This window comes from Nycticebus coucang, chromosome 22 (genome assembly GCF_027406575.1).
Source record: "Nycticebus coucang isolate mNycCou1 chromosome 22, mNycCou1.pri, whole genome shotgun sequence".
NCBI classification, from domain to species: domain Eukaryota; kingdom Metazoa; phylum Chordata; class Mammalia; order Primates; family Lorisidae; genus Nycticebus; species Nycticebus coucang.
In genome coordinates, this window is record NC_069801.1 from 49,894,336 (window position 1) to 49,915,512 (window position 21,177).

At 41.4% G+C, this 21,177-nt stretch overlaps 1 protein-coding gene across 3 annotated transcripts in view; it reads left to right on the plus strand.

Moving 5' to 3' along the window:
- The window catches only part of SCP2 (sterol carrier protein 2), a 159,607-nt gene that overhangs the window by 118,706 nt on the left and 19,724 nt on the right, over positions 1 to 21,177 (plus strand). For all 3 annotated transcript variants that reach the window (XM_053576525.1, XM_053576526.1, XM_053576527.1), the window contains exons 12-13: positions 728 to 881; positions 16,296 to 16,398. In XM_053576525.1, coding sequence (XP_053432500.1) covers positions 728 to 881; positions 16,296 to 16,398 — 257 coding nt within the window. The remainder of the gene's footprint in view (positions 1 to 727; positions 882 to 16,295; positions 16,399 to 21,177) is intronic.

The following is a 21,177-nucleotide window of genomic DNA, read 5'->3' on the forward strand; positions in this document are numbered from 1 at the left end:
CAGGGGACAGAATGTTACTCTTGTGAATTCAGAGCTTTTCTTGGAAAGAAGAAAACAATTTTCTTGCTGGGAATTACTTTGGGTAAATAATATGAAAAATTCCCCATACCAGCTAAAGTTTTTAGGGAAAGTGAACTTATGAATTCTTGTTTATTTATTTTTGATACATTAAAAATGATATTAGGCAGGGCGCGGTGGCTCATGTCTGTAATCCAGCACTCTGGGAGGCGAGGGTGGGTGGATTGCTGGAGCTCAGGAGTTCGAGACCAGCCGCAAAAGCGAGACCCCCGCCTCTACTGAAAATAGAAAAAGTGAGGCAAGATGATTGCTGGAGCCCAAGAGTTGGAGGTTGCTGTGAGATATGACGCCACGGCACTCAAAAAATTCTGAAAAATGATATCATTTTTATGCCATTTTTCCTGGGCCAGAGAATTGTATATTTAATGTTTTTTCTTGCAAAATGCCAGAGAACAACAGGTTGAATTAAACAAAGAGTGCAGGGAATTTATCGTCTTAATACAGAGATTACTTAGTGGGGAGAATGACTAGCTACAAAACCCTTCATTGTTATAAGGGAAGTTATTATTTAGGCAAACATGGTCTCAGTTTAATCCAATGCTTTGATTAAAAGTCACAATTAAACATAAACCCTTTCCTGGCGTGAGAAAGCTGGTGGAGGCTGCTTGCCAAACCGGCCTGCTCTGACTCTCGGTGTTTGATTTGTCAGGTCTGGCCCAGTGCGCTGAACTCTGTTGGCAACTGCGAGGGGAAGCCGGAAAGAGGCAAGTTCCTGGTGCAAAGGTGGCTCTGCAGCACAACCTAGGCCTTGGGGGAGCTGTGGTTGTAACGCTTTACAGGATGGGTTTTCCTGAAGCTGCCAGGTCAGTAGCATTCTGAGTTTTGTTTGTCGGTTAATCTTTCTGACTTTGCACAGTTGATGATGTTTTGCATGTAAGAAATTCTGATTTTATCATGTCAGTATGCATAGAAAAGTATCACATTGCATTGTTTTAATAACATGGCTTTAAAACCGACCATTAGCCTCTAAGTTTAACTGTCTTTAGAAAAATTCTGTTACAGAAAGGAGGCAGCTTAGTTAAATGAGAGTGCTGAACTAGAAGCCGCAGCTGGCTGGCTACCAGTCTCAGTCCTGCCAACCTGAGTAATTTAGGCGAGTCACTTTTTTGATTTCTTTTCCCACAATTTACTTTCTCCTCGTTGCCTCCCAGGCTTCTGAGGTGGCTTACAGAAAGTCACCAAATGTGCTGATTGGATCTTTGCAATTGTATGTTTCTGAATCTAGCTGAGCCCATATTGCTGCTAGAAGAAGACTTATTTATCTTGCTAACTTTCTTCCTCTCCTCCAAATGCCTGAGTTCCTAAAGTCTCGAGGCACTTTCTTTCCCATCCCCTCTCAGGATCCCTCAGCTTCCCTGCTCATCTCTCAAAGAAGTGCTCCTCTTTCCCAGAGGAAAATAGTTCCCCTTCCTTTCCAAGGCTCAGCTCTCCTCTTTTGCATGCTTTTATTTCTAACCACTTTCTGTAAATTTGCTCTGAGTATTTTATATCTACCCTCTTTTGAACCTTTTCAAATTTACTCTTCTTCCCTAATTTCTCTTTTTCAAGATGAGCCTTTTATATTAAGCCATCTTTTCTTTTCTTTTTTTTTTTTTTTTTTTTTTGAGACAGAGTCTCACTGTTGCCCTGAGTAAAGTGCTTGTGGTGTCAGGGCAGAGTGCTGTGGCATCATAGCTCACAGCAACCTCAATCTCTTGGGCTCAAGAGATTCTCTTGCCTCAGCCTCCTGAGTAGCTGGGACCATAGGTGCCTACTACAATGCTGAGCTAATTTTTCTATTTTTAGTAGAGCTAATCTCACTCAGGCCTCGAACTCCTGAGCTCCTGAGCTCGAACTCCTGCCTCAGCCTCCCAAAGTGCTAGGATTATAGGCGTGAGCCACCTCTCCCAACCTACCTTTATTTTTCTAAGCTGGAACACCTCACAGTCTACATGCCTCACCACTGAAGTCAGGTAAGGCCACCAATAATCTGAACAAAAGTAAATGTCCTTGTCTGTATTTTCTCTCCTTATTCTCTTTTTTTTTTTGAGACCAAGTCTCGCTTTGTTGCCCTTGATTGAGTGCTGTGCTGTCATAGCTCACAGCAGCCTCAGACTCTTGGGCTCAAGGGATTCTCCTGCCTCAGCCTCCTAAGTAGCTGGGACTGAAGGCTCCTGCCACATGCCTGACTATTGTTGTTGTTTTATTTTTTAAGACACGGTCTTGCTCTGGCTCAGGCTGGTCTCAAATTTGTGAGCTCAGGCTATCTACCTCTGCCTCCCAAAGTGCTGGGATTACAGGTGTGAGCCACCGCCCCTAACTCTCTCTTATTCTCTTTAAACTTATGTAGCTTTTAATATTAATTGAGTCATTGTGAAATTCTTGGTAATTATTTAATCATTTATTCATACTTTATTTTCCACAAAAGATATGACGCATATAAGACACTTTCTTTTTACTTATTTTTTTTGAGACTGAGAGTCTTGCTCTGTTGCCTGGGGCTAGAGTGCTATGGTATCAGTCATCCTTGCAGCAATCTCAAATTCCTGGGCTCAAAGGACCCTCCTTCTCAGCCTCCCAGAGTGCAGGGACTATACAGGTGCATAGTGCAGGGATTTTATTGTGCCTTTGGGACACACTTCATTTATTCAGTGTGTTATGTTCTTACCTTCTACAGGCTTTAGGGTCTCTTCCTGTCTTCTCCCTCTTCTTTCTCTGCTTAGAATATCATTTCTGCTGTAAAAGTTGTGTCTTTCTTTTAAAGCCTATTTCAGTCTAGTGCCACCTCTCTTTGAATATCCATAGCACTTTGTACCTTTTGGGGTACTTACTGTCCAGTTGTGATTTGCTTGGTGGCCGTGCATCTAGCTTCTTTTTATTCTCTTTATTGTTGAAGTCCTTGAGGCCTAATACTGTAACTTCTCCTGGTCTTAGAGTCTCTTTTATAGTGAATAAATGTTTGTTGAAGTGGAATAAAAGGTGTTGAGTCTCATTTCCTCCTAAATTGGATTCATTGCTATGGACTGACCTCTGAAATTCCATCCAGTTCATATTTGAAGTTGAAAATCCTTAGTAAAAGTCAAACTATAAAGAGCTACAGTCATCATATTAGTGTAGCTGTCTAATTTGCTCAGAGTAGAAAGGCATGAATTTTGGGCAACAGAATCCCCATAATTCTTTTATTCTTTTATTTTCAAGAGACTAAATTAAGAGAAAGAACAGTTCACAGTGACCAGAGTCAATTATTTCTGAGAATGCAAAAGCATGAAAACAATCAGAAGTTACATTAATGACTAATAAATTGGCTTGGAATATATTGCAGATATTATTGATAGGTTTAGTGGTAGAACATAACTCACTCCTAAAGACCAAAGTTGAGAAAACGATTCTTTTTTTTTTTTTTAAGAGACAGAGTCTTACTTTATCGCCCTCGGTAGAGTGCTGTGACGTCACAGCTCACAGCAACCTCCAACTCCTGGGCTTAGGCGATTCTCTTGCCTCAGTCTCCCGAGTAGCTGGGACTACAGGCACCTGCCACAACGCCCGGCTATTTTTTTGTTGCAGTTTGGCCAGAGCCGAGTTTGAACCCACTACCCTTAGTATGGGGCCGGTGCTCTACTCACTGAGCCACAGGCACTGCTCTCAACTTTGTTTTTTATTATTATTTATTTATTACATAAATACATGCCATTGTATTAAACTTTGTTTATTAAAGTACAGTTTATATACAGTAAAGTTTACCCCTTTTTTTATATTTCCACAGTTGTGACAAACATGCAGCCATATAACTACCACCATAATCAAGATGTAGAACAGTTCCATCCCCCTCGAAATTTCTCAAGTGCCCCTTCTCCTCTTGCCCTGGCAACCACTGAGCTCTTTCCTGCCCCTGTAGTTTTCCCTTTAGCAGAATTTCATGTGAATGTAATTAAAAATTCTTTGAGTCTGCTTCTTTAACTTTATATAATATATTATATATTTTAGATTCATCCTCTTATTGTATCAGTAATTTGTTCCTTTTTATTGCTCAGTAATATTCTATTGTAGGGATATACTAGCTTTCCATTGTATGGATATACTAGTTTCTTTACTAGTACTGATTCCTTAGCTGAGGCATATTTGGATTGTTCCAATTCTCTCTTTTTTTTTTGAGACAGAGTCTCACTTTGTCACCATGGGTAGAGTGCCCTGGTGTCAGCATACCTCACCTTACTGAACAGGCTTGCATCACTTTGCCTGGCTGATTTTTCTATTTTTAGTAGAGAAGGGGGTCTCACTCTTTTTGGTCTTGAACTACTGAGTTCCGGCGATCTACTCTACTTGGGCTCTACTTGGGATCCAGAGTGGTAGGATCACAGGCATGAGCCACTGCCCCCTGCCGATGTTTCCTCATAATTAGATTCAGGAATACCACTGAGGGGGTGCCGTGTCCTTCTAGGTACCCAAATGTGGAGGTGCATGAGGGTGCTTGTCCCGTATTGGTGATTAGCTTTAATCACTTGATTAAAATGGCATCTACCATGTTTTTCTCTGACATTTTGTCATTTACTTTGTAGTTAATAAGTGATTATGGTGAGATGCTTTGAGATTATATAAATCACCCTCATTAAACTTTCAGCTGTTACCATTCATTGTGGCTTTCATAGATAATTTTCTAGCTTTATTCCGTCTGTATTTATTAACTGGTATCCTGCTGTAAGGAAGAGCTTTCTACTCTCTCTCATTTTAAAATTTATTTGTATATTTTTTTTTTTTTTTTTTTTGTAGAGAGAGAGTCTCACTGTACCGCCCTCGGGTAGAGTGCCGTGGCATCACACGGCTCACAGCAACCTCTAACTCCTGGGCTTAAGCGATTCTCTTGCCTCAGCCTCCCGAGCAGCTGGGACTACAGGCGCCCGCCACAACGCCCGGCTATTTTTTTGGTTGCAGTTTGGCCGGGGCTGGGTTTGAACCCGCCACCCTCGGCATATGGGGCCGGCGCCCTACTCACTGAGCCACAGGCGCCGCCCAATTTATTTGTATATTTTAAATTGTAGTCTGGCTGCAGTCAGGGGATCACTTGAGCCCCGGACTTTGGGGTTGCTGTGAGCTACGCTGACACCCTGGCACTCTAACCGGGGCAAGAAAGTGAGACTCTGTCTCAAAAAAATTAAATAAATAAAAAGTAAATTTTAAATCATTCACATGTTTATACAAACATATGTATAGTATGAACTCATGAATTCTCAGTTAATAGGTTATAATGCATTAGTATTAATTATTTTGATGCTCTGAATGCCCCTGATTTGGCCCTTTAAGTTGATTCATGTGTCCCCATGATTCTTTTTAGTTTTTCCTTTTTGGCTCAAGAAGATATTCTCGGCTCATCTTGTACTTTCCATGCCCCAGATCAGTCATTTCTCCATGGAGTCCTTGTTCCTTTTTTTTTTTTTTCTGAGACAGACTCTCACTCTTTTGCCCCAGGGTGGAATGCATGGCATCACAGCTCACAGCAACCTCAACTCCTGGGCTCAAGCGATTCTCTTGCCTAAGCCTCTCAAGGACAACACCCGGCTATTTTTTTAAAGACAGGACTCTCGCTCTGCCACAACACCCGGCTATTTTTTTAAAGACAGGACTCTCGCTCTGCCACAACACCCAGCTATTTTTTTAAAGACAGGACTCTCGCTCTAGCTCTTGCTCAAGCTGCTCTCTGCCTCCCAGAGTGCTAGGATTACAGGCATGAGCCACTGTGCCTGGCCCTCTTTCCTTTATTTCTTTCACCTAGGTAGTACCTGAAGAGATTCCTGGTTCCTTTTAATGGAGAATGGTATATAGAGATCATAATGTGGCTGCTAGCTGAGTGCTAGGTACTATTACTTCTAGCTGACATTTTACACATACATACACGTGCATTACTATAGCTTTGTTCTAAGACAGATACTTAAGGAATGGTTGCAGTAATCGTAATGTGATTTGTATCTATCTCTATGCTCCTGTAGCAATTACAATGAGGAACTTACAAAACTAGTTAAATGCCACCTGTGTGTGTGACATCTTTTAAAATCTTATGGACTAGGGCGGCGCCTGTGGCTCAGTGAGTAGGGCGCCGGCCCCATATGCCGAGGGTGGCGGGTTCAAACCCAGCCCCGGCCAAACTGCAACCAAAAAATAGCCGGGCGTTGTGGTGGGCGCCTGTAGTCCCAGCTGCTCGGGAGGCTGAGGCAAGAGAATCGCGTAAGCCCAAGAGTTAGAGGTTGCTGTGAGCCGTGTGACGCCACGGCACTCTACCCAGGGCAGTAAAGTGAGACTCTGTCTCTACAAAAAAAAAAAAAAAATCTTATGGACTAGAATTATTGCCACACAATCAAGTTCATCTGCCCTCTGCCCAAGAGAAAGCCTGTACCCCGAGACAGCAGGGTTTATAGCAGAGAAAGAGTTTATTCTGCGTGGCGCTAAGTGGGAAGGTGGAAGAAATTTCTCAAATCCATCTCCTAGAGAATTGGGGAGACAGGGTTTTTAAAGACAGTTTGGTGGGCAGAGAATTAGGCAATCAGGATCTGCTAATTGTCTTGGTTCAGGGCAGAACTGTCAATTTCTTGGTCTGGGCCACTGTCTGGATGGGTCAGCCAGTTCACTGGGATGTAGTTCTTCGGGTGGAAAGGTCCAAGACACCAGTTGAGTTAGTTCCTTGGTCTGGGTGGGTCTGTCAATCCACTGGGATTCAGGACCTGGAGGATAGCTCAAAAACTACCCCTAGATTCTAAATAGGTGAGAAAAGTTAAGAATCTTCACAACCTCCAGCTGTGCCCTGTAGAGTAGCAACTATGGAGAAGCAAGCTAGGGGATAGTGACTTTTATCCTGCAAACAAGGGGACGGGGGTGATTATTATTTTAGCTAAGCCTCTTCAGAGTTGGGGAGACCTTCCTCTAGTTCTTTCGTGCATCACTTGATCAATTTATAAGGGCCGTTTCAGAGTTCTCAGAGAGGCAGTGTTGATCAGTAGAAAGGGCATCTTATCAACATTTTTATATCACTGGCTTCTTTGGGCATTTAGAAAATGCCTTCTCCTCACTTAGAAAATGTTGAAAATATCTGTATTAGAGATTAGAGAACTAACAAATAAAAAATATCTGTTACGCATTATAGTTGCTCAGTAAACTGCAGGCTTTTGATTTCCTAGTGCATTTTCCTTCTTTTCAATTCTTTAGTCATGTCACTGGTTAAATGGTTAAAAAATGGTATTATATGTTAAACTATAAATACTACCTAAAGGGTTGGAAATAATCAACTTGAATCTTTAATAAGGAATGGGGAACATATCCAGTGAATTGAAGCCCACAGCATGGGAAAAGAGGGTCTGATCATACCTGCCACTAGACCCCTCTGAGGTTTTCTTTTTTTTTTTTTTTTACCTTTCTCATCTCCCAGCTCTTTGGGCTAGATTTCTGTCCACAATGGGACCACGTGTCTGCTCCGAAGTCAGGGGCTTACTGATTACAAATGAACTTTATTCCCTATTACTTATTGTGCTTAGGACAACCATCTCTGATCAGAACAAACTATTACTGGTTAAATGTTAGATCTAGGGATGAAGCTTAGATTAAAATGAAGGCTTTCCGGGCGGCTCCTGTGGCTCAAAGGAGTAGGGCGCTGGCCCCATATGCCAGAGGTGACAGGTTCAAACCCAGCCCTGGCCGAAAAACTGCAAAAATAAATAAATAAATAAAATGAAGGCTTTCCTAGTCTTTCTAAAAACAAAGGATAACAGTAACCACTTTATTATTATTATTATTATTATTATTATTATTTTGAGAGAAGGTCTTGCTCTGTTCCTAGGCTAGAGTGCAATAGTGTCATCAGCTCCCTTCAACCTCAAACCCCTGGGCCCAGGCTATCCTCCTGCCTCAGCCTCCCAAGCAGCTGGAACTGTATACACAGGCACACCATCATGCCTGGGTAACTTTTGTATTTTTTTGTAGAGACAGGGTGTGGCTGTCTTGGTCAGGGTAGTCTTGAGTTCCTGGCTACAAGCAGTCTTCCCACCTTGGTTTCCCAAAGTGCTAGGACTATAGTCATGAACCACCTTGCCTGGCCTTAAAGATTATTTTCAACAACTGAATTGAGACCTAAGTCACATGCCCATTTTAAATGTTACATTCAGTGACAGTGGTTTTTAGAGTTGTGCTGTCATTAATTGTACTGCAATTAATTTTAGAACATTTTCATCACTAAAAAAGACCTAGGTAACCATTTAGTAGTCCCTCCTTGTAGTCTATGGCAACCTTTAATCTACTTTCTGTCTCCATGTATGGATTTGTCTATTCTGTATATTTTAGAAAATGAAATCCTACACTATGTGGTCTTTCATAACTGGCTTTTTTCATTGAGAGTGATATCTTCAAGCCTCATCCACGTTGTAGCATATAATAGTACTTAAATCCTTTTTTTTTTAAGTTCTCAAAAATTTTAAATTTCTTTTTTTTTTTTTTTTTTTGAGACAGTCTCAAGCTGTTGCCCTGGGTAGAGTGCTGTGGTGTCATAGCTCACAGAAACCTCCAACTCTTGGGCTTAAGTGATCCTTTTGCCTCAGTTTTTCTATTTTAGTAGAGATGGGGTCTTGCTTTTGCTCAGGCTGGTCTCAAACTCCAGAGCTCAAGCAATTCACCAGCCTCAGCCTCCCAGAGTGCTAGGATTACAGGCATGAGCCACCGCACTCAGCCTAAAAATTTAAAATTTCTATTTTTTTATTTGTTTTTAGAGACGGGTCTCACTCTGTTACTCACTGCAGTCTTGAACTCGTCAACTTAAGCAATCCCCTAGCCTCAGCTTTCCAAGTAGTACCACCATGCCCAACTAATATTTTCCCATATTTTTAGTGATGGGGTCTTGTTACATTGCATAGGCTGGTCTTGAATACCTGGCCTCAAATGATCCTCCTGCCACAGCCTCCTAAGTTGCTGGAATTATAGGCTTGAGCCACTATATGGAATGGAATAATATTCCATTGCAGGAGGGTTCCAGTTTCTCCACATCCTGTCATGCTTTGTTATTTTTTTAACTTTAGCCTTCCTAGTGGGTATGAAGTGGTATCTCATTGTGATTTTGATTTGCATTTCCCTAATGGATAATGATGTTGAGAATCTTTTCATATGCATGTCTTTTTTGAAGAAATGCCTTTTCTGATCCGTTGGCCATTTTAAAGTTGGGTTAATTATCCCTTTATTCTTGTGTTATTGTAAAAGTTCTTTTTTTTTTTTTTTTTTTTGAGACAGAGAGTGTTACTACATTACCCTCAGTAGAGTGCTGTAGCATCACAGCTCACAGCAACCTCAAACTCTTGGGCTCAAGTGATTCTCTTCCCTCAGCCTCCCAAGTAGCTGGGACTACCGGCGCCCGCCATAATGCCCAGCTATTTTTTTGTTGCACTTGCCATTGTTGTTTAGCTGGCCTGGGCTGGGTTGGAACCCGCCAGCTTCGGCATATGTGTTTGGTGCCCTAAACACTGTGGTACCGAGCCATTGTAAGAGTTCTTTAACAACCACTTTTGGAGGGCCTACTAAATGCTAGGACCACAATAGGTACTTCACATACCCTTTTTTGTATGATCCTCACAAAAGCCCTGCAGAATAGGTATTATATCCTGTTTATAAATTGGGAAATTGGTGGTCAAAGTTAAAACAATTTATCTAAAGAGGGTCTTACATGGTAGAGATCAACATTCTAATTATCATCTGGATTCAAAGCTCCTGTTTGTTTGGCTGCTCGGCAGCCCAGTCTTTGACATTGTTGGGGCAAAACCTGTTTTAGGCCTTAGAATGAAAATTTTCAGGAATCATAGAGGCAATTTGTATACCAAGTAGAGTACTCTGCTGGTTAATCTTCAAGGTTCCTTTTAACATTTAATATACCAGATTTATTCCAGGAAATCATGAATATACACACACACATATATGTAAAATTTATTTATTTTTTATCTTCGAGACAATATGGGAGGAAACCAAATTTATTTATTTATTTATTTATTTATTTGGAGATACAGTCTCCAAACTCTGGGGTTGCATGCTGTGGAATCATCAAAGCTCACAGCAATCTCATACTCTTGGGCTCAAGGGTAGAGTGCCGTAGCATCACAGCTCACAGCAACCTCCAACTCTTGGGCTTATGCGATTCTGTTGCTTCACACTACTGAGTAGCTGGGACTGCAGGCACCAGCCACAACTCTCAGGTATTATTAGAGCCAGGGTCTTACTTTTGCTCAGACTGGTCTCGAATTCCTGAGCTCAAGCAATCCACCTGCCTCAGCCTCCCAGAGTGCTTAGGATTCTATGCGTGAGCCTCTTTGCCCGGCCATATAAAGCAAAATTTAAAATTAAATAAAATGAATCATAATTTAGTTTCTACTAAAAGACCTTTGTATATAAAGAAATTATTTACATTTATAAATGTGAATAATCTTTTTTTTTTTTTTTTTTTCTGAGACAGGGTCTCGCTATGTCACCCTTGGTAGAGTCCCATGGCACACAGCCTACAGCAACCTCAAACTCTTGGGCTTAAGAGATTCTCTTGCCTCAGCCTCCCAAGTAGCTGGGACTACAGGCACCCACTACAACTCCCGGCTATTTTTTTTGTTGCAATTGTCATTGTTATTTAGCTGGCGGCCCGGAGTGGGTTCGAACCTGCCAGCCTCGATGCATGTGGCTGGCCCGTAACCACTGTGCTATAGGCGCCGAGCCATGAATAAACTTTCTGAACTTTATATATGAAGAAGTCATGAAGAATGTTCTTTTGTGAATGTGAATAATTTCTTTCTCAGTTTAAGTTGGTATATTTAGTTTCTTAGGGCAGGATATATCACAAATTGTAAGGAATAGGGGTTTTCAGAAAATATTAATTGCAGGGCATGGTGGCTAGTGCTTCTAATCCTAGCACTCTGAGAGGCTGAGATGAGAGGATTGCTCAAGCCCAAGAGTTCAGATTGCTGTGAGCTATGACACCATGGCACTGTACCAAGACTTGTTTCAAAACAAAGAAAAGAAAATATTGATTAAACTTTATTAACTTTTTTACTAATCTGGATGGAAAGTTGTTTAATTAGTTACTTGACGAGTCTTTCAAATAAGCGAGATAGATATCTGTGACCTTTGAGAACATGTTAAGAGGCAGAAAGTTTGGAGGCACAGTGATGATTAAAAGCTGAAAGGTTGTGAGCTAGGCCAGGTGGCTGAGGCCTATAATCTTGCACTCTGGAATGCCAAAGGTGGAAGGATCGCTTGAGCTTAAGAGTTGAGATCAGTCTGAGCAACAGCGAGACCCCATCTCTACTAAAAAATAAAAAATTTAGGGTGGTGCCCGTAGCTCAGTGGGTAGGGTATCAGCCACATACACTGAGGCTGGTGGGTTCAAACCCAGCCCAGGCCAGCTAAAATCAACAATGACAACTGCAACAAAAAAATAGCTGGGCAGTGTGGCGGGTGCCTGTAGTCGCAGCTACTTGGGAGGCTGAGGCAAGAGAATCGCTTAAGCCCAAGAGTTTGAGGTTGCTGTAAGCTGTGACGACACTGCACTCTACTGAGGGTGATATAGTGAGACTCTGTCTCAAAAAAAAAGATAAATAAAATAAAATAAAACATTTAGCCAGGCATCATAGCGGGAGCCTGTAGTCCCAGTTACTTGGGAGGCTGAGGCAGGAGGATGGATTTGAGGGTGCTGCGAGCTAGGCTGACACCATGGCACTTGAGCCTCAGCAACAGAGTGAGACAGAGTCTCACTAAAACAAGACAGTTTTAGTATATGTGTTACCAAAGCGAGCACTCTAAAACAAAACAAAATAAAAATGCTGAAAAGGTGGACCGTTCATGAAATGTAATTGGCTCGTGGAGGAGAACGAGATGTGTGTACTTGATTTAGGGCACCTGTTTAGATTTTCTTTTGAGACAGTCTTGCTGGGTTGCCCAGACAGGTGTCAAATTTATGCCTTCACCATCCTCCCAACTCAGCCTCCCAAGTTGCTGGGTTTATAGACATAAGCCACTGTACTTCTTCCGACTTTTGACTAAAAAGACAGTGTATCCTAGATAATTCTGTTCTGAATGAAACAGGAAAGAATTAGGATTAAGGCACGGGAGAACTCAATGCAATTTCAGTTCCATTCAGTCACTGTTTATTTACTAGAAGCCTGTTGTGTGCCAGGGGGGAACTGGCAATACAAAAAAAAAAAATTTTTTTTTTTTTAAAGATGTGGTATCTGCTCTTGTGAAGCTGATAGTTAATGGGGTTTCACAGAAAAGGGATTTCCTGGGCAGTAGTTTGCTAAGACCGAGGCTTTCAGGCACATGAGGGAGCTTTCTGGGAAGGGCTTGCAGGCAGCACAGCTGCAGCCCAGGTTCCATTCTTTTCTCAGAATATTTACTTGATTCCTCTAGTAGGCTCGCTTTTCAGCTTCTCAAGACTAATTTCCACACCACCCTTTCATGCTTGCTGTCTGCTGGTTACTTTGCCTTATACTTTCTTGAGAAAATAGAAGGCTTATTAAATCCAAACTCTCGGGCCGGGGCGGTCACGTGGCGGGGGGAAAAAAAAAAAATAAATCCAAACTCTCTCAACGTCCATCCCAAGATATATAGACCCACTAGAATTGTACCCATCTGATCCTCCTCTTTCTCTCAAGTCACAGGCCACTAGATCCTATCCCCTGTCACTCCTTCCCCTGGGTCATTGTCATTATCAGACGTACATGTTCTGATAAATCTTAAAATAAAATCATACCTTCCTTAAAGTTCTGTAACACGGCTGAACCAGGAAGACATTATGCCACGTGATATAAACCAGTCACAAAAAGACAAGTACTGTGTAATTCCACTTACATGAGGTATCTGTAGTAATCAAAATTGTAGTAGAATGGTGGTAGCCAGGGGTTGGGGGAGGGGAGAATGGGAAGTTACTATTTAATGAGTACAGAGTTTTGGTTTTGCAAGATGAAAAGAATTATAGAGATGGATGTGATATGGTAGTCCAATAATTGAATGTATTTAATGCCACTGAACTGTATATTTTAAATGTTAGGGTGGTAAATTTTATGTTATGTATATTTTAGCGCAGTACATTTTGGGAAAGGGAAAAAAATGTTATAGGACTCCCATATGCCCACGTCCAGAAGGAAACTCTTCATTTCTTTAAGAGAAGTCAAAATAAAGAGGTCTTTTTTTTTAATTGCAGTTTTTGGCCGGGAGCTGGATTTGAACCCGCCACTTCCAGTCTTTGGGGCCAGTGCCCTACTCCTTGAGCCACAGGCATCGCCCAATAAAGAGTTCATTTTTATCCTGTCGCTCCCAAAATACAAACCTTCCTTGATACCACACTTCACTGTTCTCCTAAATTGATGTCTCAAAAGAACCAAACCATCTCTATTTCCCTCTCCTATTCATTCTTTAATTTGCTAAAATCTGACCTCAACCCTCCACCATTTAAACCTGCTTTTGTTAAGGTCATCTGTACTTTCCATGTGCCAGATCCAGTGAGTATTTGACCTTTGGGTAGTGCTTGACTTAGTTCGCTCCTCCCTCCTGGAACCTCTGCCCTCCTGGCTTCTGTGACACGGTGCTCTTCAGGTTTTCATTTTGCATCACCGGCTGCTGCTTTGGCTTCTTCTGACCTCTGGATAATGGGGTTCTTAAAGGGCATTGCCCTATGCTCTCTTCTTTCTCTATAATTGCCTTTTGGTCTCTTCCTGTGGATTTAAATGCTTTCGTTATGCTGAGGATCCTGCATCTTTAGCCTGGACCTCTCTGCTAAGCTCCTGATTCTCATTCAGCTGCTTTTATCTCACATCCCCTCTACTCCCACTTATTCTTCCTTATCTTGGTCAACGTCACTACCATCACCCAGTATCTCCAACCAAACGCCTGGATAATCCTTGCCACTTCCCTCTTATCTCCCTCCCCCCAGCAGCAAGACCTGCGGATTCTTATTCTATTTTGAATCTACTTCTTCTCTCCATCTCCACTGGCAAACTGCCTCCTAGTCCAGGCTGCCATTCGCTTCTGTTTGGACTATTACTACAGATTCCTAAATAGTCCCTGGCCCCTATTCGTGGCATTTCCCCTCCTCCCATTCATTCAGCAGGCTGCTGTAAGAATAATCACAAATCAAACTATTTCACTTCTGTGTTATTTCTGTGGCTTCCCAAGTTCTCTACTTTGGCTAGCTTGCATGATCAGATCCCAGTTCTCCAGTTTCCTTTCGTGTCACTCTTTTAACATGCTAGATGCTTTTTTGTTCATACCTAACACTTGAAACTCTAGAGCAGCGGTTCTCCAGCCATGGGTCGTGACCCACAGGAACTGTATTAAAGGGCCGTGGCATTAGGAAGGTTGAGAACTCTAGAGCCTTAACAGTTAATGACTGTTGTGTTTTTACCACGGCCCAGGTTCTCTGCCAGCTGCCCTGCACGGGATGAAGTAACTTGCTCAGAATCATATCACTAGCGAGTGGAGGAGGCCTTGGCATTCCATCCCAGGACTTCACAGTTACGAAGGCTGTGTTCCTTCTGCCACATCAGGCTATTTTGTCTGTGGTTGTTTCCTAAATATGAAACAGCCAATGGGCAGGTGGTTGTTAAATTCATGTCTTGTGTTGCAGGAAAAATGTAAATCTGGAGTTCAACCTCTGCTTATTTCCCATTGCCTTATAATCATCCATTTTAATTCCCATCATCTCTGTCTTGGACTTCTGCAGAAGCCTCTTAATTGACTCCTGTGCCCCACACTTGCCCCCTTACCATCCATCTTCCAGCTGGCATCCAGATTGTTTTTTGGAAACATGTGAATTGGATTGTACCACTCTAGCTTACAGCCTACCGTTCCTATTATACTTAAACCTGAACCACCTGACTGATTTATAAAGCCCTTCACTTTCTTTTTTTTTAATTTTAATTTTTTTATTAAGTCTTTTGTACATAGATCATAAATACATTTATGCCCATTTCAGCGTGTTGATTATTTGTACAAATTGGAGTGCTTGCATCATACTGCCCTTCACTTTCTTTACCTTCTGTTTCTTTCTTTCTTTTTTTTTTTTGAGACAGACTCTTACTCTGTTGCCTCAGGGTAAAATGCTGGGGCATCATAGCTCACAGCAACCTCAAGCTCCTAGACTCAAGGGATCCTCTTGCCTCAGCCTCCCAAGTAGCTGGGACTACAGGTGTCTGCCACAACACCTTGCTAGGGGGCATAGCTCACTCGTGCACAGGCTGGTCTTGAACTTTTCAGCTCAGGCATTCCACCCTACTTGGCCTCCCAGAGTGCTAGGATTGGAGCCACCAACCCGGCGTGGTCCTCTAGTTCTTTACAGAGAAGTTCTCTCAGGCTAGAACTGGCTTCCCTACCTAAATCTTTGTGGAACTAGCTCATTCACTATTTTAAGACCTAATTTAAATATCACCACTTCAGGAAGGCCTTTCTTGATCGTGCTATAGAAAACAGCACACCATACACATAAATATACTGTACTCTTTATCCCCTTAGCCTGCCTTATCTTCTTCATAGTAAAGTTGTTCTTTCCTTTATTTATTTATTTTTTTTGAGACAGAGCCTCAAGCTGTCGCCCTGGGTAGAGTGCTGCGGCATCACAGTTCACAGCAACTTCTAACTCCTGGGCTCAAGAGATTCTCCTGACTCTACCTCCCAAGTAGCTGGGACTACAGGCACAAGCCACAACGCCTGCCTATTTTTTGGTTGCAGCTGTCATTGAACTTTGGCGGGCCTGGGCTAGATTCGAACCCGCCAGCTCAGGTGTATGTGGCTGGTGCCTTAGCTGCTTGAGCCACAGGCGCTGAGCCTATTCTTTCTTTATTTTTATCACTTGTTTTTTTTTTTTCTACTTTTTTTGGGCCAGGGCTGGGTTTGAACCCACTGCCTCCAGTATATGGGGCTGGCGCCCTACTCCTTTGAGCCACAGGCGCTGCTCCTTATTTTTAACATTTATTAATTGTCTCGTCCCCTAGCAAGCATATTGTTCATTAGGGTAGCTTCTTTGGTGTACGGTATTTTGAAGAACAGTGCCTTGTGCCCAATGAGCTTGTGATTAGTTGAGAAAATGGGAAGAAAAACTTAATTGTTTTATTTACTTACTAATGATTTCCTTTGGATAAGAGTCACACCATCTTTATTCTTAGGGTTTTTGCAAATTACTATTGTATAAATGTTGAAAAACCTAGTACCTATGTAACTCCATGAATTGAAACTGATTTATTCTACAGTTCTTTTAGAACTCATCAAATTGAGGCTGCTCCAACCAGCTCTCCAGGTGATGGATTTAAAGCAAATGTTGTCTTTAAGGAGATTGAGAAGAAGCTTGAAGAGGTAAGATTAATCTGCAATATTACTGGGACTAGGGGAAGCAGACATAGGTTTCAGGAGTTGCCACAAGGTGGTTCAAGTTGAAAATTTGTATCATGTCAAATATTAATTGTATTTAGATTCCTGAGTGTTTACTAATTTCCTTGTAATTCTAGTAAGAATTTCACAGATGTATAAATCTTCAGCTTCCAAGAGCTATAATAAATACTGTTAAAATTGTCACTCTTTTCTAAGCCCTCTTTGTCAAAGGGATAGATATTCAGTTCATATGTAAAAGGGTTCTAATTTATTTTGGTATAATTTCCTTCTAAATTAAAAAGATCTTAGAATCATTTCAAAGAATAATATTTAAAATAAGCCTATAATAATAATAATAATAATGTACATAATATCAACATTTTTTTAAAAAAGAAATTATGGGTTTTTTTGAGACAGAGCCTCAAGCTGTGGCATCACAGCTCACAGCAACCTCCAACTCCTGGGCTTAAGCAATTCTCTTGCCTCAGCCTCCCAAGTAGCTGGGACTACAGGCACCCGCCACAATGTCTGGCTATTTTTTTTGGTTGTAGTTGTCATTGTTGTTTGGTAGGCCCGGGCTGGATTCAAACCCACCAGCTTTGGTGTATGTGGCTGGCGCCTTAGCCACTTGAGCTACAGGCACTGAGCCTTTTGTTTTTAGTTTTTTGTTGTTTTTTTTTTTTTTTTTTGAGTCGGAGTCTTACTTTGTCACCCTTGGTAGAGTGCTGTGGTGTCATAGCTCACAGCAACCTCCAACTCTTGGGCTCAAGGATTCTCTTTCCTCAGCCTCCCAAGTAGCTAGGACTACAGGTGCCCATCACAACATCTGGCTATTTTTAGAGATGGAGTCTCACTCTTGCTCAGACTGGTCTCAAACCTGTGAGCTCAAGGCAGTCCACTTGCCTTGGCCTCCCAGAGTGCTAGGATTACAGGCATGAGCCACCACGCCCAGCCTTATGTTTGATTTTTTTTTAAGTACTTTTTAGTTTTTTGTTATAAAAAAGGATGCTAATTGAAAAAGTTTACGGTATACAGTAACACATAAAAAATAAAAATGTAAAATCTGGCCAAATTCTGCCATTCAGGAGTTCACTAAAATGTTAATAGAGTTAACATTCTTTTAAATGTCTTTCTCTGTGTATATAAACTTACAGTTTTGTGTATCTAGGGTCATATATCTGGGGTTTTTTATTATACTTGTAGATATATCTATTTTTATGTATAACATGCATAATTATTGATAATAATCTCGATAGATAATCATATAAAGCAATCTAACAGTAACTCTCCCAAAAGAGGTTTTTTTTGTCAGGCAACATTAGATATTTATTTCGTTGTTTTAAACTTAGAAGTACCTTGGGATTTCATTATTGATTTTGGATTTGAGACCATATGAGGCATGGTTATAGCCACAATCACGATTCAAATGCACATCTGTTAAGGTTATCACAGTGGGCTGAAATAAACAAAAGGATTGAGAATATTAAGCTGTGTATTAAGCTTTGAATTTCCCTCATCTTGGAGCCACAGTGTGAGAGGCAGACATGGTGTGCGCATCCCCTATTACAGGGCAGAGGACTTAACTAACATCTACAATTGCAGCGTCATTGTGAAAACAGCTGATGTAACCATGCCTTGTGAAAGGACCCAGTGTTTCCAGGATTTTTATAATGATCCATGACCTTCCTTCCGGAGAGCGGGGGCCCATACTGGCCAGGAACTGCAAACTTGTCAGGTCGCCATCTTGTGGGAATACACCTGTGTGGGAATGCCTGTTTCATAACCTGCTCTTTTCTCTTGACAGTGTGTTCATATAAATCGTACCCTCATTTCTAATACATGGTATGCCTAACTTAGCTTCCTATGATGAATGTCATGTTGTATTTAAAATTTGTAAGTAAAACAAGATTGTAATAAATTTCCTTTTGTACTCATCTTTAAATACTTATTCCATGATCCATTTAGTATAAATAATTAAAGGGAGGAAGTTGTTGTGTGATAAGGTATATACATTTTGCTTTTTTTTTTTTTTTTTTTTGAGACAAAGCCTCAAGCTGTCCCCCTTGGGTAGAGTGCTGTGGCATCACAGCTCACAGCAACCTCCAACTCCTGGGCTTAAGCAATTCTCCTGCCTCCGCCTCCCAAGTCGCTGGAACTACAGGCACCCACCACAATGCCTGGCTAATTTTTTTTTTTTGGTTGCAGCCATCATTGCTGTTTGGTGGGCCTGCCCTGGATTTGAACCTGCCAGCTCAGGTGTATGTGTCTGGCGCCTTAGCTGCTTGAGCCATAGGCACTGAGCCACATTTTGGTTTTTGATACATATTATCAAACTACTCACCAGAAGGAAGATACTAATTTACAAAATGACTAACAATTTATGAGAATAACCTTCCCCCACACCTTCTCTGATAATATATTGGCTGGTTTTAAAAAAATCTTTGTAGCAGGGTGCAGTAGTATGGACTTACAGTCCAGCTAGTTGGAAGGCTAATGTCAGAGGATAGCTTGAGTCCAGCCTGGGCAACATAGGGAGACCATGTCCCTTAAAATAAAACTTGGCCAGTCTAATTTGGAGAAAAATATCTCATTATCATTTTTGAAAATTTCTTTCGTTACAAGCGTAAAATGAAGTAGGACTCCCTAAAGGTTTTGCTGAGGAGTTTTTACTATATACTGCTACTATTTTCCTACAAGCAACCCATTGCATCTAAGTTGCTCCATTTTCTTCAACCCTATTCTATTACTGAAAATCAAATAAGAAAAGTAGTCTAGAGATCATCTGTTATGAAGTATGAGATATAGCTCTGTATCAGTCATTGAATACTTCATTATTGGAATTAACAAAGCAGTGCTGTTTTTATGTTGCAGCATTCTTTTAGCTTTGCAAATGTATACCTTTTGCTCCCCTTTTAATTCTTTTCCCTTCTATAACCTCACCCCCACCAGCCTTGGCCCCCTGTTTCTTTTCTCCTTCCCACGATTGTCAGTTTCCCAAGTGTGTGCAGTACTAGAAAGTGAAAGTTTCAAAGTCTTTTGTCAATTCATGCATTTTCTGCATTAGCAAAGGCAGCCTGGCAGGAGATTTTATTTCCACTTTTGTCTTTATTCCCAATAGTCCATTGCCCTTCTTTGAATTCTGTCTTAATTTTTTGTCCCTACTAAGTTTACAACAGGACCTACTCCTTGACCTTTTGCCTACTCAGAAACAAGTACTTTTCTTCACATAAGAAGGCACTGAGAACTTTCTTAGTACTAATGAGCTCTAGTTTCACCACTGTATTTTCTTTTTCCTTTTAACACTCTCTCCTCATACATTTTCTTAACTCTCTCTCACTCCCACTTCAATTGAAAATGTTTATTGACCAAAGGATGTAATTTTATAAGAGAGTGAGTTGGTTCTCAAAAGTAACAGCAAGTGTAAATTAATCTACGTCTGTTTTAAGGAGGTGGGAGGATAAGTAGTAAGATTATAAGAATTTCTCTTCAGTCTTGCAGGTCAAATTTCTGTATGTTTGCTGGTGTTTTCCTGCTCTGACTTGTTGGTGTCTGCTCATAGCTGTGTACGTGAGGCCTTGTGCAAGTAGATGACATGGATACACCGGGGAGTCATCCTGCATGGCCGCTGGCCCCCAAGGAAGCCAGGCTTTTGAGTGGCTTAGCACACCAACAGTATTAATCCACTCCTACGTTTTCTCCACAGAACCTTGAGAGAGAAAAGATTTTAAGGAATGTGGAGAAGACTTTGAACTTTGTTTTAATTCATTTTATGATGGTAGATACCGCTCTGCTGTCATAGGCTAAAGTTTACAAGTATCAGTGTAACCTACAGTTTCAGTATGGTATGGTCAGATGGAAAGAGCACTGGATTTGGGATTAAACCTACCTGGGATTGAGTTCTGGACATAGTACTTCCTAGCAATATGACCCTGCCTCTCAGGGAACAGAATTTAGTAGAAAGAGAGACACGGAAAATTTTTTCCAGAAAAAGCAGTTACTTTAACAAGAAAAAGAAACATGGGTGCTTGTGCAAAGGGTTATCAAGGTATGTAATGGGAGATGGAGAATCCTTCCCCAAAGGGTTAGCACATGAGCTGAGACTTGAATGGAGGTCGTGGGTGGGAGTGGAGACTAGGAAGAGTTTATGTCCTGGGTTGGCGCATTGGAAGGGGCATGGAAGCATCAGAGCACTCAACATGTATGTTCGTGGAATTTAATTTTTTTTTAATTAAGTCATTTGCACATATATGATAAATACATTTATGCCATTATGGGATTCGATGTGTTGATTATTTGTACAAATTGGAGCACTTAGATCCTACTAATTAACATAGCCTTCACCTCATTTACCCAATTACATGTTCATGGAATTTAAAATGATCAGTATTGTTAGAACTGAGAGACTGGGGAGGATGAGAAAATGACTGGAAATAAGAACATATAACCTTCAGATTTCAAAGACTTTTGAGTGATATCATCCTCTTGGCTGTGGTGAGCCATTAAGAAATTCAAGCCTGGTGATGCCTGTAGTTAAGTGGGTAGGGCACTGGCTACATACACCAAGGCTGGCGGGTTCAAACCCGACCCGGGCCAGCTAAAAAACAATGACCATTGCAACAAAAACATAGCCGGGTGTTGTGGTGGGTGCCTGTAGTCCCAGCTACTTGGGAGGCTGATGCAAGAGAATCACTTAAGCCCAAGAGTTTGAGGTTGCTATGAGCTGTGACGCCACGGCACTCTACCCAGGGCGACATAGTGAGACGC